The 14,305-nt window shown below is 39.1% G+C and overlaps 2 protein-coding genes across 3 annotated transcripts; both read left to right on the forward strand.

The window, feature by feature from the left end:
• The first annotated feature begins 463 nt into the window (after positions 1-463).
• Positions 464-4,340, forward strand: LOC148867530 (LYR motif protein). Of its 2 annotated transcripts, XR_016109382.1 has the most exons (3): positions 594-1,469; positions 3,331-3,733; positions 3,951-4,340. XR_016109382.1 is itself a non-coding variant. In XM_088975653.1 (2 exons), exons 1-2 carry the CDS (start codon positions 746-748, stop codon positions 4,028-4,030), a joined length of 804 nt encoding a protein of 267 aa, XP_088831779.1. In that variant the 5' UTR covers positions 464-745; the 3' UTR covers positions 4,031-4,340. The 2 variants fall into 2 exon arrangements, 1 of the variants encoding a protein (XP_088831779.1); XM_088975653.1 differs by lacking the exon at positions 3,331-3,733 and having other exon boundaries at positions 464-1,469.
• Positions 4,341-4,498: 158 nt separating this feature from the next.
• On the forward strand, positions 4,499-12,350 carry LOC148867531 (complex 1 family protein / LVR family protein). The gene is made up of 3 exons (XM_088975654.1): positions 4,499-4,573; positions 5,431-5,726; positions 12,059-12,350. The coding sequence occupies exons 2-3, from the start codon at positions 5,480-5,482 to the stop codon at positions 12,133-12,135; spliced, it is 324 nt and encodes a 107-aa protein (XP_088831780.1). The 5' UTR covers positions 4,499-4,573; positions 5,431-5,479; the 3' UTR covers positions 12,136-12,350.
• The last annotated feature ends 1,955 nt before the right edge of the window (positions 12,351-14,305 follow it).

The following is a 14,305-nucleotide window of genomic DNA, read 5'->3' on the forward strand; positions in this document are numbered from 1 at the left end:
ATGAAGAAGAAAGCCTTTGAGGATGTTGGAACTGAGATTTATTCTGCACACTAGCTACATCGGAAGCCTTTGAGTTTCAGAACGTTGGGATAATGAAGAAAGCCTCCAGGAGAGACTGAGACGGAGACCCAAAGATGAGACAGAAAGGTTTTAGGGATGGTAAGTGAAAAGGGTGTTTTAAGAATTTTTAGTAAATATATCAGTATGTTTACGGATGCTAACAATAAGGGTATAGTTAATCAATTGCCAAAAATAATAAGAATACACTTAATTAGCTAAACTATAAAGATAATTTAAAAAATTTGCCCTTTTGTTAAAGCAGTTCGACCAGACCAAACAGACACCAAATTTCCCTGTCAGAACTCAACAAGATCGGCCAATCGTGGCCATCCATTTCATATTGCCGTTTCTCCTTTGACGAACCGGATGTCTTTAACAGATCCCTGCCCGATCCACGGATTCTCTTCAATTTTCGTATAACCGGAACCGGGGAATCAAGGAACCGACGGGGATTTTACAATTTGTTAGGGGGGATTTGATAATTTCATATCAAAACTAGTGGCAACAAATAGCTGAACAAGCAAACGGTGAGTATATTGTTTGTCTGGCTGGCATTCTGCTTCTTCCAGAATTCTCTGAAACCTCTCAAAAACCCAGACGAAGACATTCCTCCATCTCTTTCTCTCGCCCCTGCTACAAACCCTAGTTTCATTAAAGCTAAAATGATGTCGGAATCTCTAAAACAATGACACACAAAACCACCCTGAATTCACTCCATGCCCTAGAATCTTGCACATTTCAGCTCCATAGCTGGAAACCCTTTCAGCTGCAAACCCTAACCAAAACCCTAGAGTCTGATCTCTGCAATTCAAAACCCTACTCTTCTTCGGCCTCCAACACCGGCAATGGCGCTCATAGCAAGAGGCCCTGCCTCTCCGATCGAGCCACCGCTTTTTCGATCGACAGTCTCGACATGTCCAAGCTAAGTTTATTTGAAGACGAGAGGACGCCTGGGGCACGGCCTCATAAGAGGGATAATTTCCGGTGGATCGCCCGTAAAAGGAGGCGTAGAGGGTCCCGATCGGTCTCCGGCCGCAGCAGCGACAAGAGCGGTACCCGCCGATGCTGCTCCGTTGGAGCGTCGGCAGCTTATGCCACGTGCTCTGATTTCCATGTTGCGGTGGGGACGGATTCCAGTGGAGAGTTGTTTCTGAATGGGGATGCCTATTGGTATTCGGACATTAGCGAGGCGAGGAATTCCAGGAGGGAAGGGAGGGATGCTGGTGGAGGTGAGCGGGACAATTTGGGTTCTAGTTCTTGGCAAATTGGGGCCTTTGATGCTCAAGGGAATGAATCTGGCTATGGGAGTGAGCCAGGTTATAGAGGAGATGCAGAATTCGGCTATGGCGATGAGCTCGACGAGGAAGAGGACGAAGGAAGGCTGTTGTTTTGGGGTGATCGATTTGGAGGTACATCATGCAGTGTCTCTTCTAACTACTTATCTCTTGATTTTGGCGTATATTCAATGAATTATTCGTGGCTTTGTTACATTTATCTTGGTTGAGCGTAATCATAAGCTCTCCCCTTTTGTCGATGGATTCTAGTCTTTCTAGACTAGATTCAGATCATTGGGGCTGATCTTGCTGTGGATATTTAAACATTATTGTACTGGGTATTTCCTTCTTTTTCTTTTTTTGGTCTTTTTAGTGATTTGGGCGACGATTCATAGAAATTCATTCAATGCTTTTAGGTCCTTGGGGAGTGGAATTGTTTGGGAGACCTTATCATATGCTTATTTGAGGTGTTTATAATTTGATATGATATCAACGAAGTTGGTCCTTCATTGATCATGAAGATGATACCACAAAGGTAATTGAAGGGGGAAAATGATACCCAGGTTAGGATTTTTTTTACAAGCCCTAGGTTATGATTGACTACTAATTCTTTTGTAGTAACCTCATTTTGGAGCTTAGCCAATTCCCATGGCGTTCTTTCTTCTATAAAAGGTATCATTTGTAGACCACTCAAGGAATTGCGTGGGAAAAGGGCACTTAGGCTTTGAAATGGTATTATATCAAGGGGAACTCATTTGTAGACCACTTAAGTATCCTTGGTTTTTGCTTTAATAGAAGGAATTATCAAGGGGAACTTATTTGTAGACCATAATGGTATGCGTGCAGGCATACCTCTAATGGAGTTTCTTAATAGTTGGATGAAATGAAGTTGATGGAAATGGTGTTACTGTATATTGATTTGGACTCTTAAGTATGATTTTTGGACATTTTAGACCAGGATTCTGATGGTTGGAAATCATTATTGAGGGAGGAGGAGGCCAGTAGGATGTGGTGAAGAAGAATGGTCGATCACTTGTGGAGGAGCAGGAGGAATAGAGAAGCTATTATGATAGCTGATGTGTTGATCCCCTTCCAGACCATGAGAAGTGTATATAAGAGAAGTTGCACTCTATCCTGTGTCAACTGTATGCCCTTGCCTCCTGATCTTTCCATCTGGCACTGTTTTCTTGGTTATCTAGAAAGTCACCCCTAGTCCCTTTCCAATCATCTTCGATGAATTGACCTAGTCCCTCATGATTCTAAATTCCCATCTAAGAGTGCTCTCTAGAACTAAGATTTTGGCTTGTTAAGCAAGACTTGGTTTTTTATGGTGCCAACAGTGTTTTAAAAGCGCAAGGTGCAAAAAGGGCGCAAGGGCCAATTTGCGCCCGAGAAACATATTACATTCCTGCTTCTATGAGTCACCTTTGTGCCACGCCCCTTGGGGAAAGTCCACACAAGTCCATGTTAGGGTCTTAAATTCTTAATTCTCACACACAAAAAAAAAATAATGATTTTATAATTTTAACTGCCTTTTAAGAAGATATTTTATTAGGATGAAAGAATGAACAACATTAGCAAATAGGGGATTCTTGGATTTCTTAAAAGGCAATTAAAATTATAAAATCATTATTTTTTGTGTGAGAATTAAGAATTTAAGACCCTAACATGGATATTTTTGGGCTATTCATCAAAAAAAAAAAACATGGATTTGTTTGGGCTTGCCTTGAGGGGTGTGGTCGGGAGCTGCTAGGTTCAAAAAAAGTAAAAAAGCGTAAAATTTTCAATAGGCACATGCTTGGACCAAGGTGCAAGGTGCACCAGGCGTGTGCCTTTTGAAAGTGCTGCGCCTAGGACCTGGGTGAGGTGCTTACCCTAAAATGTGCCTAGCCAGTGCCAGTCTGCACATCCTTTCAGATTCCTGTTATAGCCTCAATGGTTCCAGCAATGTTGTTGCATGCCATGACCATGATTGTAATTGTGTATATGATTTCAGCCCAGCAGGATCTGGTAGATAATGATTTGTGGCACATCATTCAAGTTGCCTGACAACCATGCTGGTATAATCAAGTAAATTACATACTGGCATGCGTTGAGAGAATTCCTCTATTGTGCTATCATTGAGGTGACACCAGGTGAATTGTTTCATATAAACATCATGGATTTAAATATTGAAGTGAAGAAAGTGAATGCTTTGATTGTGCCTTTGTCAAGCTCTTGCCATGCAGTATAGGTTCCAGTAAGGTGGTGGAGGGGTGCATTTAGCAGCAAGGAACAAACTAATCCCCCCTTCACCTATATGTTGAAGTGGACCAATCCTATGGCCGCTTCAGTGCTAACTATAAGAACCAAAAGCTTTGATGAAGTTTCTATTCCAATCTAATGATCTTTAGAAAAAGGTGCACTATTTTCCAAGTTGACTACATATCATATTTGCTTTTGTGTTGGAGCCTTGGTTTTCAAGTCCTTTCAAGTTTGCCTATAAGCGTCTTTTCCATTTTACTATGATTATGTGCAGCTGTTGGAATACCTGATTAATAAAATGCTTATCTAACCTTGGGAAGTACTTAGAACGCCAGATATAACATAGTGACTTTGGTTCTACTTTGTATGCAGATTATGATATGGAGATGGTTGGGGAAAACACATTCTCAGAGCAAAAAGCTCATCACAGGTGCAGGCGTAAGAAGCAGTAAGAATGATTGATTCAAGTTGATGAAATATCTACATGTCAAAGTGGTTCGACTGTATTATCAGGTGCCCACTCCTTCAGCAAGGACTAGTGGTTGCTGGAATTTTCACTGTGCTGAACATATTTATTAATCTTCACAGTGCCCTCTCTAAGTCTTGCCTTAATGCAGCATTTGTGAGCCTTTAGTAAGCAATGTATCATTTGTGTACTGCCTTTGTTGTTTGTTCCATTTCTCTGGATTTGGTTGGCTTATAATGGACTGATTGTATTCTTTAAAAATCGATTGGGTTATATGATTCTTACTTGTTTCTCAATTCCCATCCTTTTTTCTTCGCTGGCGTATAATTGTGGAGAGAGAGAGAGAGAGGAGCATTTGAGTGAAATGTGTTAACACGCCTATAAATGTTCTCTGTTTTTTCCTGTTGTGTGGCGATCAGTCAAGACTGACCTTTGAATCCTGAATGCAGCACGTTCTTAATGAACCAGCTAATGATGAATGGAGGTCCACGGCCAAGGCTGCGTTCGTTTTTGGTGTAAATACGGACTGGTATAAAATTTCACTCTAATCCGTATTTTCACGAGTTTGTTTTCAGGAGCAAGGTTCAAGTATCGGCGGATACGATCGTTATGGGACCTTTCCGATATGCCCCTATAGTGGGTGTATTGGGAGTTTGACCGATTTCAGGGGTGGAAGAGTTTTAAATTGGCCTCTCCTGAATTGGTTTTGAAAAAAAATAAAAAAGTAAAAAAAGGATCGATTCACCTGATGTACTTTTACATCTATTGCAGTTTAGACCAAAAACAAACGCAGCCTAAAAGAATTTGAAAGCTTGGTCATACTTGGGTGTTAGATTGGCGATCACTGTCCCAGTGTCCGAATTGATCCTGACTCCTGATGGAACGAGTGGTTCTGTTAGCATGGCTTTTAGGTTACTATTGACTCGTTGGACTTGGGTCTCTCGTCGGGATTCCATTTTGGGGCCGAACCCAAGGAAGACTAGAGGTACCTAAAAACCAATGATAAATTATAAATCCCAGATGAATTTGAGTGGGGAAAATCAATGATACCGGAAAGAGGAAGAATGACTGTTCAGCCCATCTCAGAATTATTAACCCCACCATTAGTATGGGATGAATCCTACCGTGGATCAATGCAAATCCATGGGGGGGCTATCTAATAGAAGTCATTAATTTGCTAGGTGCCAACACCTTTCTGCTACCATACCATCACTACTGTGGCGGGACTCGAAAAATGGACTTTTAACAGTTTTTCCCGTTTAGGGCCTTTAGGCCAATTGGCCCAAAACTATTTATCAATTGGCTGGCCCGGAAAGGGCCCAATGGATCAAAGAGCTAATTAGGTCATTTATTTTCTTTCTTTCTTTTTTTTCGTTTTTTTAACAGACCAAATGAAGATCAATGTACAAAGAGGGAGAGGGAAAGACGACAGAAAATGGGAAGAGGAACAGCAGAGGCACTCAGTGCTTACAGAGCCCTGCTTCGAGCCACTCGAAAATCGTTTGCCGGTGACACACTGATGCTTAATGAGTCGGCTCTAGAAGTAAGGAAGAAGTTCGAAGAGAACCGTAACGTAACGTCCGAAGAGGAGATAAAGAAACTCCTTGCCGATGCTCGCGAGGCTTCAGATTTCATCTCCAACATGATCGTCCAGGCCAAACTCAATTCAAGAGGCGGTTTCGGTAAATAAAACCTCCTTAAATCTGACTTCGTGCTTCTTTCTCATATCCTGTACTTTGATGGATACTTTCATTCTCTTTGTTTTCTTTTGGCAATGAAGGCTATTTCTACACTATTTATATTATGCCCATCAACTGTTTGTTCGTCTTCCTTCCCAGTCTTTCCCTTCTCGTTCGGTGCTATCCATTTTCTTTATGAATTTTATGAGAAACATGTGCAATCTAGGAAGACTAGTCTGTTACAAGTTCGATTAAAATAGATAATTTCCTAAATTATATTCTACTTGTAGAGAACTAGTTTCCGGGTATTGAAAGACCTTGATTTGTTTTAACTTGAAGTGAGAAATTGAACAGACTGTCAAAACGTCTAAGGACGGCCTCCTGTCCTGCGTTGCCAATGAGCAGTAAAGGTTATAAAAGCATCAGTGGCCGTTGCATCATTTTAACTGCTGTTACTTTTAAGCTGTATCCACATTGATGTATTGGTTCTCTTGTGAAGAAAGTACTGAAACCAGGTGCAACTTAGGAAGATCAGATTGGCATACTAAATATCTGAACTAGTTGGGTAACGTCAAGCATTTGAATGTGAATTGCAGTGTATAGAGATGGAAGTGTGTGGTCATTAGTTGTAGGTAACTTCTTTTGAACTAGGCATTTATATTTGTATCCTTCCGTATGTGAATTGCAGTGTATAACAGAAATACTCTGTTATAGCTCTGTCAATGGATGCACTGTATTGTAACAATACGATATATTTCCTGGACAGATTTCTAGGTTACCTGAAAAGCAGTCCTTTCTCAAACCAACCATGAACAAGGCAGTAAAACAACAGAAATAGACAATATCAAGTCAAAGATACTGCAAAAACACAAGAAACAAGCCACCATGATTTTTAACATGGAAAACCTCTTCAATGTGAAGAGGAAAAACTACGGGGCACTAACCCAGTAAAATTCCACTATAATGATAATAATGGGAATACAACAGCTGTCTAGCAGCATCTAGAAGAAACAAATCATCAATAAAGGAAAAACCCCTTGGTTACAATTCAAATCTCTCACCAACAAGGTAGAATACAATCAAGAAAGAATCAACAATACTTCTCACCTCAAATGGAAGAATAGCCTTTTCGGAACAAACTTTAGAGAAGCATAACAAAAGCAATTTACTGTGGTATGAGCCTTCACGGTAAACGTTGCTTCTCCAAGAAAACCCTTGAGTTTTTTTTTTTTTTTTCAAAACCCTCCAATAGAATAGCAAAAACCTCTCATATGTTTCCCTCTTCTTTCCTTTTGAAAGAAGAACATAATGAGGCAAGAGGGAAATTACTCACTTTCACCAACTTCTCTCCATATAAGTTCGGTGGGCCTTTCCTCATGGGGCTTGACCCATCGCCTATGGTATACCCAATACCATGTATGAATCATTTCTTTGAGCATACTTAAAATACTCTAAGAGTTGTTGATTCATGAAAATTTGTTCCTTACCTGGAAGGAGAGTGAACACCTTATTTCTGTGATGTATGTTATTTGATGATGATGTGGATTGATTGACAAGACTAGAATTGGTCGAATGCAAAGCTAGAGCAATGGGAAAATGTTTTAAAATTGTTTTAATACAAGTCTGAGAATTTTCTGTACATGCTTTGCAATTTTAGTAGAAAAATTAGTAGCATAGGTGGTGCAAGTAAGACTGATGATCAGAGGATACCCCAAACTGAACTTTTGTTACATTGGATGAGTCATCCATAATGAGAAAGAAATCAGAGAGGATGTTGCCACCCAAAGCCCATAGAAATAGAACAGGGTGGATGAAGTGTGGATCTGATGTGTTGTGTGACTGGCGCATACCAATAAAACTATGGACATTTTGTGTAAGTCTCAAAAACATACCACAAATGCTCCCAACTGGTGCATTTTGTGCAAGTTGAATGGTGAGACTGCTTACCACCTCTTAATCTCTGGTCCTTTTGTTTGTTATATTTGGGAATGGTTTTGCTCTCTTTTTGGTTGCAGGTGGATCCTTTCTGTTTGTTTGGAAATGCTCTTTAGCCCATCTTTTTTGAGAGGCACAAAGAAAAGAGGTAGAATATTGTGTAAGTGTGCAAAGGGCAGCAGTAGTTTCGATAGTTTAGGAGGAGAGGAACTTAAGAATCTTTGAAGATAGAGAAAGAAATAAGGCGGCAGCCATTGAGACTGTTATACTAAGAGTAGCACACTGGGTTAAGACTTAGGAACTGTTTTCAGATTTTTCAGTGGAAGACTTTTTTTAGAAATTGGGGTGGTCGATAGCTCTTTCCTCCTCTAGGAAACAAAAACTCCTTGAGTTATGGTCTCCCCCAATTGGAGGGTGGATGAAACTTAATTTTGTGTTTTTTTTTTTTTTTGATAATTGTGGATGAAACTTAATTTTGATGGAAGTAGTTTGGGCAATCTGGGACCCTCCGGAATTGGAGGAGTGATACGAGATGGGGGTGGGAAAATTTTTGGTCTGTTTTCAGGCCAACTGATTAGGGTGATTCAGTGAGTGGAGGAAAGTTACAAGGGATAATTAAGAGGGGAGGACAAAAATGAGGCTGATGTCCTGGTCTGTTAGGGGGTTTTTGAAATGGTAGAAGAAGGATGTTAGTAAGGAATTGAGGAATCTCTAAAGACAAGGAATGGATGCTAGATAACTAGGTTGGCAGTAGGCCAATCTACTATAGTTTTGGCATTGATATTGCTTGAGGCATCTCATCTACTGGGAGAAGTGGAGATTTGAAATTATATTTCTTTTTGTTCTATTTTTGTTATTAGGTGTTGCTTCAACACCCATCATGGATTTACTACTTTTTTTATTAATGAATTTTCTTTTTTACTTATAAAAAAACAGTGGGAGCAGAATTCATGGCTGCTATTGTTGGGGTGCAAAAATGGAGGAAATGGGAATCACAAGGCTGATTGTAGAAGGGGGGTCAAAGATAATCATTTGGTTAGTTGAAAAGAAGAGAATGGGTTTTATTGGCAATTTAGAAATGAGTTCAGGCGGTTCAAGATGTTGTCAAAATAGATATACATTCATGTAAGATAGGTTAGAAGGTTTGCTAATGGTTTGGCGGATGGATTAGCTAAGCAAGGAGTACATAGATATCATTTATATTGGGCTCAATGTTTTTTTCTTTTTTAATTTGAAGAATAGAATGAAAATTTCATTAAAGAGAAACTTAATACAAACATTAGCGGGTGGTGAGGCAACACCCAAAAAACACTAACCAAACATGACACAATTACATCAAACTAAAGGGAAGAAAACTGTGAGTCCACAATTTCACGAAACCAATGCACAAAACCCTCTGCCAGCTTGCCAACACCTTAATCTTCTCCTTCAAACACTTCTTCCTGCCTATATCCTTCCTCATTCCATGCCTCTCTTCATTCCTCTATAAACCTTTCTTTAAACTCTCCTCCCTCTTGCTCCTTTCAAATGCTTCAAAAGCCCGTCTAGCAAAATCTTCGTCGCCCCAAAAGAATAGACCTAAACTCCAGCCAATTCTTAAATCTCTTGCAGCTAAATCCTCTACCTCCAGTCCACCCTTTTCTTCCTTGCTATTTAAAATGGATTTACTCATTGGAGTTCATCTCCTCCACTCCTCCCCTCTCCTTTTTGTGAACCCCCAGCTCTCCAACTATATCAACCTTTTTCTCAAATGTAACAAACCTGTGGGTCACAGCACCATCTAACACTTAAGTCTCGGAATCTTTTTTCTCAGCTATCTCCTTCATTGCACCTTTGGACTTCATTATAAACCCTCTTGAATTTGTTTGTTGGACCAGCCCCTACCAAGCCCTCTTTCAGTCTAGAGAACACTTTAGACTCGAGGTTTCTTTAAGCCTTAATAAAATTCTGTGTTGCTGATCCAAAAAAAAAAAAAAACTATGGACATGACCAAAACCGCATGAGGGGTCTCTGAACCATATAATTGAGTTCTCCTTAGCATGCCTATATTTTCTCAATCTTGTATGGCTTCTGTACACACTGCTCTATATTGAATAAATGATTATATTTTCTGGAATACTTCTGTTATAGGACAATATTTTGAAGAGAGGCTGAACAAATAAAAAACCGAGGAATAAGGGTTCAAAGTGGTTTGTAGAGGGTAGATTTTTCAAGAAAATGAGCAAAACGGGCTGGACTAATTAATGAACGAACGAAAATTGAAGGTTTTAGGTGTAGAGAAGGCAGAAGGGAATCATGGAAAACAGAAAATAGGTACAGAGAAAGAAGGGAGGTTGAGGAGTGTCACCTCTAGTCTTGTCTAATCATGGACAAAAATCTGAATGGCATCTTACCATTGAAGGTATGGAATCACACACAAGCAGTGACAATGAGAGTGGAATCTTCCAAACATGGACTAAAAAGATACTCCTAAATGAGCTTTTCCAAATCTAACCAAATCTTCAGAAAAAGTGGAATCTTCCAAAGATCCTTGTGAGGCTATTACAAATTTGAGCAACCTCTGTTTTGTTGTAGGGACTAACTGAATGTGGTCGTACAACAACCCAAATGCTGGGCCATCAGCATGCCCTACTTGGCTTCTTCCCATCTGATGACAAATACCCTGCACATGGCTAATAAGTAACTACCTGAAGGAGATGTGTCCACTATTCCTTGATTTCCTTGCCTAGCTAGAAGTTTTTCTGTGCCAAAACAATGCTACCAATCAATCAACTTTGATGCCCAGATATGGATACTGACACAGACATAAGTATGGGAAATTGGGATATGACTCCATTTCCTAACATCCAGTCACAAATGTGGGTACAGTATCCCATTTAAAATGCTTATATCGTGCTTTTATATATAGTCTTTTAATTCTTCAAGTCACTTGTTATTTTCTTAATACTTATTATCTTGCCAAATTTGATTAAGCTTCTAATATACACAGATAATTTCTAGTAAGATTCGTTAGGGCATTTTAAAAGTGCAAATGCTACAAACTGTACTCTAAGGTGTGCATTCAGTATCCAGCGTCAGATTGGCTACATTATCATGTCCAAGACTGATAATTCTGGGATTGTAAAGGTGTCCAAGTACCATAATTGATAAATAGGCAACTTGTAATGCAGGATTGCAGGGATCTTATTTATTTCAATTGCTTGGTTTGATGGTAAAATCCCGGGCTGACAAGCATGAGAAAACATGTAAGAATCCAAAAGTGGCTATTTTGTGCAAAAAAAAAAAAAAAACTGGAGGATAGGTCTGCATTGAGTCCACTCCTTCCAAGACCCTAGATAGCTGTAACCATGATTAGGTAGTCTTGTTGTGATGGATGTTTTATTGGAAACCCATGTCCATTTGGCAAATGAGGTTCATGAATGGACAGTGGAGAGAGATCCTGATGGTTTATCTGGATCCATTGTAGTAGATAAGTCAATCAGTGCAGAGATAATGTTTTTCTGAGGTTGATGTCCTCTATGGGTTTTGAGAGAATGAGGTTGAGGTTCCCAGGCTGTTATTGGATGTATGTGAGACTGATAAGAGAACCTTTGGAAATTATGACATTTGCAGGCTCCAAGGCCAGCAAATTATGTTTTAGGCGGGACCCTAAAACATAGGCAGCATTTGGCATGTCTTTCCATGTGGTCTTTTGGGCTTTGGCAAGCTTGAATTCGGTCTTTTTCCGTTTGATGACCAAAAGCTGGAAAGATGAGAAGACGTGTGTGTGGAAAGACCCAAAAAGACTGAAATCGCCAAATTTCGAGAAGCTTCAAATGAAAGTTTTCAAGTCTTTCTGTGTGATATATAGCCTCTAAACACATTTTTAAAAGCCCGGTAGACAAGCACACAGTTTAGTGTCGAGGGGATCTCGTGCTTAACCTTTACATGCTATTGATTCACTCAACTACCTACCTCCCCTCAAAGTGTCCGTTAAGCTTTTGGGGAAGTGATAGAAAGATACATCAAAATGCTGGATAATCATACTACTATTTACATAATTGCCGTTGGCATACCCCCCTATACAAAAAGCATACAATGACCCACCCAAGACACATGATAACACTTAGATAGCGTGCTGATGGCATGCTTGATGGTGGTGTTGGTGGTTGAACCGTCACAACAGGGCAGGAAAAAGTTGCTCAGAGTGGGCTTTCATAACATCAATGGTGTATGAAAGGGGGTCTCTGGATTTTTCCCTTCTATAGTGGCCAATTGTTGAGTTATATGTTAATATTCTGAGTTTGATTACTTCTAGATCACAATCTTCTAATCCTTCTGGTATGGATGTTTTGATTTGGTGCTTACAAGCATATCCTATAACTTTTCTAACCATCACATGCAAATTGTGGATGCTGCAGAGGTTAAGCCTAGCAAAGAGCATGCAGGGGCAACACTTGAGATTCCCTCTGAGGAGACTCTCCCAAGGTCTGTATGAGAGATAGGGAGGGGAATCATGACAGGTGCTTGGCCATTTATGCTCCAGGTTTGGCATTATTCGATACTATTTTGGTGGATGTTTTAGAAGGTTGTAACTTTCTCTTTTTTTTCAGCATTCTACAGCTTTAATTTATGGTGTATGGTCTATGGTGATAATGTAAACATCTAGAAAACTGTTTTTGCCTAGCAGTTTTGAGGTTCTATTTTTTTAAATCTAAGGTTGCGTTTGGAAACGATGCAAATGGAGTGTAAATCCCGGTTCAGGGTAAATTTGCACTCTGGTTCACTTTTGCCTATGTTTGGCAACATTACATTTTTGCATTGACAAATGACAAACCAATGCATATTTACATTGAAAATAAGATGTAAAAGTACATCAATAAAAAAAAAGTAAATTTGCATTCAAGTGGGCCTTTGATAAAAAAAAAAAAGCATATGCTTTATTGGAATTCGTGTTTGCATCCATTACAGCTAAAAGTCTTTTTGGTAAGAAGGCAAATTTGTCAATGTAAAATTAACCCAACTTTGCAATTTATATGAACTGTTTTACACTACATATTTACATTCACACATATTTGCGATGTTTCCAAACACAGCCTATTGAATCAATTTTTGTGTTGCTGATCAATTCAACAAGCAATTCAAGATCGTTAGTCACTGGTCAATGTCCATGGTATATTGAATCAATTAGTTTCTATGGTCCTATGGTATATTGTAATCTATTACTTGCAATACTATCCTTCATGTCCATAAAATGAGCCTAGCGAAGGTGAAGATGTTTAGATTGGATGAGTAAAAGGACTTTGAATAAAATCGGTGCATTCATTGGAAGCTAGTAGTAGATTCAATAGGTGTTAAAACAAGGAGTGGTCAAATTATGAGTTTAGATGGTTCATCCATGTGCATACAAGACCCACTGTATAAGGAGTTCTTGACAATGGCTGGTGAGAGTATATATTTGGGTTCCAAATGAACATTTTAGACATGAACTTCAACCGCGTTGGCTGGAGCTTAGGTTCAGCTCCTTTCAAAATTAAATGAAATCCAAAGGAAGCCATCAAGTCACCACATACAGATCCTAAGCATTGAAGCATTGAGGATCCAAAGAAGATGTGACCCTTGATGAAGAGGAGCAATACGTTATTCTTGTAGCTGAAACCCAATTAGTTGGAAAAAAGTTTACTTTGCACCTTCATCTTTCATCGGTAAGTCATCATTATTGATTAGTATAGAATACAGACAGGCCCTATGCAGATTTCTGAATTCAACTGCTGACCTCTAAGCATTTAAAATGTCAAAAACTTCCACTCTACACCAGTGTCCACCCATGAATTGGCATCAATTCCGAGCTGGCACCTACTCTAACTGTACTTTATGCCTAAAAATCTTTACCCTGGGCTGAACCGTCATTCTCCCTAGAATCTATCCAGGTACCGCTTATGGTATTTGAGTTGTGAATAGAAACTGAATAGAAACATGATATAGTGTTTGGAACCCAAATGTACGAAAAACCTTAAAAGCACAAAAAACCTAAAACTATCCAAATCGGCTTTTTATACTATCTTTTGGCGAAATAGTGTCTCATTTTCGCTTTGATAAAACTCTCAACTATGCTTCCGCTTGCTGTTGCTAGAGTTGGACCGCCGTCGCCGGTCTTACACTGTAAAACCATTGGAGACCATCATTGGAATTACAAAAGAACACGCTTTCCCCAACAAAAAGTGATACTTCTGTTTTAGAAAGCATACTTTTCAAAAAAAATTTACCCAAACAGTTTAAGCAAAAATACCAAAGTATTTTATGTACTTTATGGCCTGGGTAGTCCGACGGGTTAGCCCAGCTTGGCCCAATATTTTTTGGGCTTGGATAAAATTTCAGGTCGATGAGCTCAGGCTCAGGCTTTAAATACTAGGCCCGATTATTTTTTAGGTCGGGCTCAAGATTTTTCAAATAAACCCGGCCCGATACCATTACATATAATAAAAATATACATTAGTTATATATAATAAATATTACAATATATATTTGTTTGTTAAATTATTATCAAATATTAATTTACTATTCATGAAATATGAATTAATTTATTAAATTATAATCAAATTAATATAATATTAGTTTATTAAATTACACCAAAAGTAGGATATTTTATGTGCTTGGACTTCGGGTTT

This window comes from Nelumbo lutea, chromosome 3, assembly GCF_056320005.1.
Source record: "Nelumbo lutea isolate HS-2025 chromosome 3, American lotus-T2T, whole genome shotgun sequence".
Taxonomy (NCBI): domain Eukaryota; kingdom Viridiplantae; phylum Streptophyta; class Magnoliopsida; order Proteales; family Nelumbonaceae; genus Nelumbo; species Nelumbo lutea.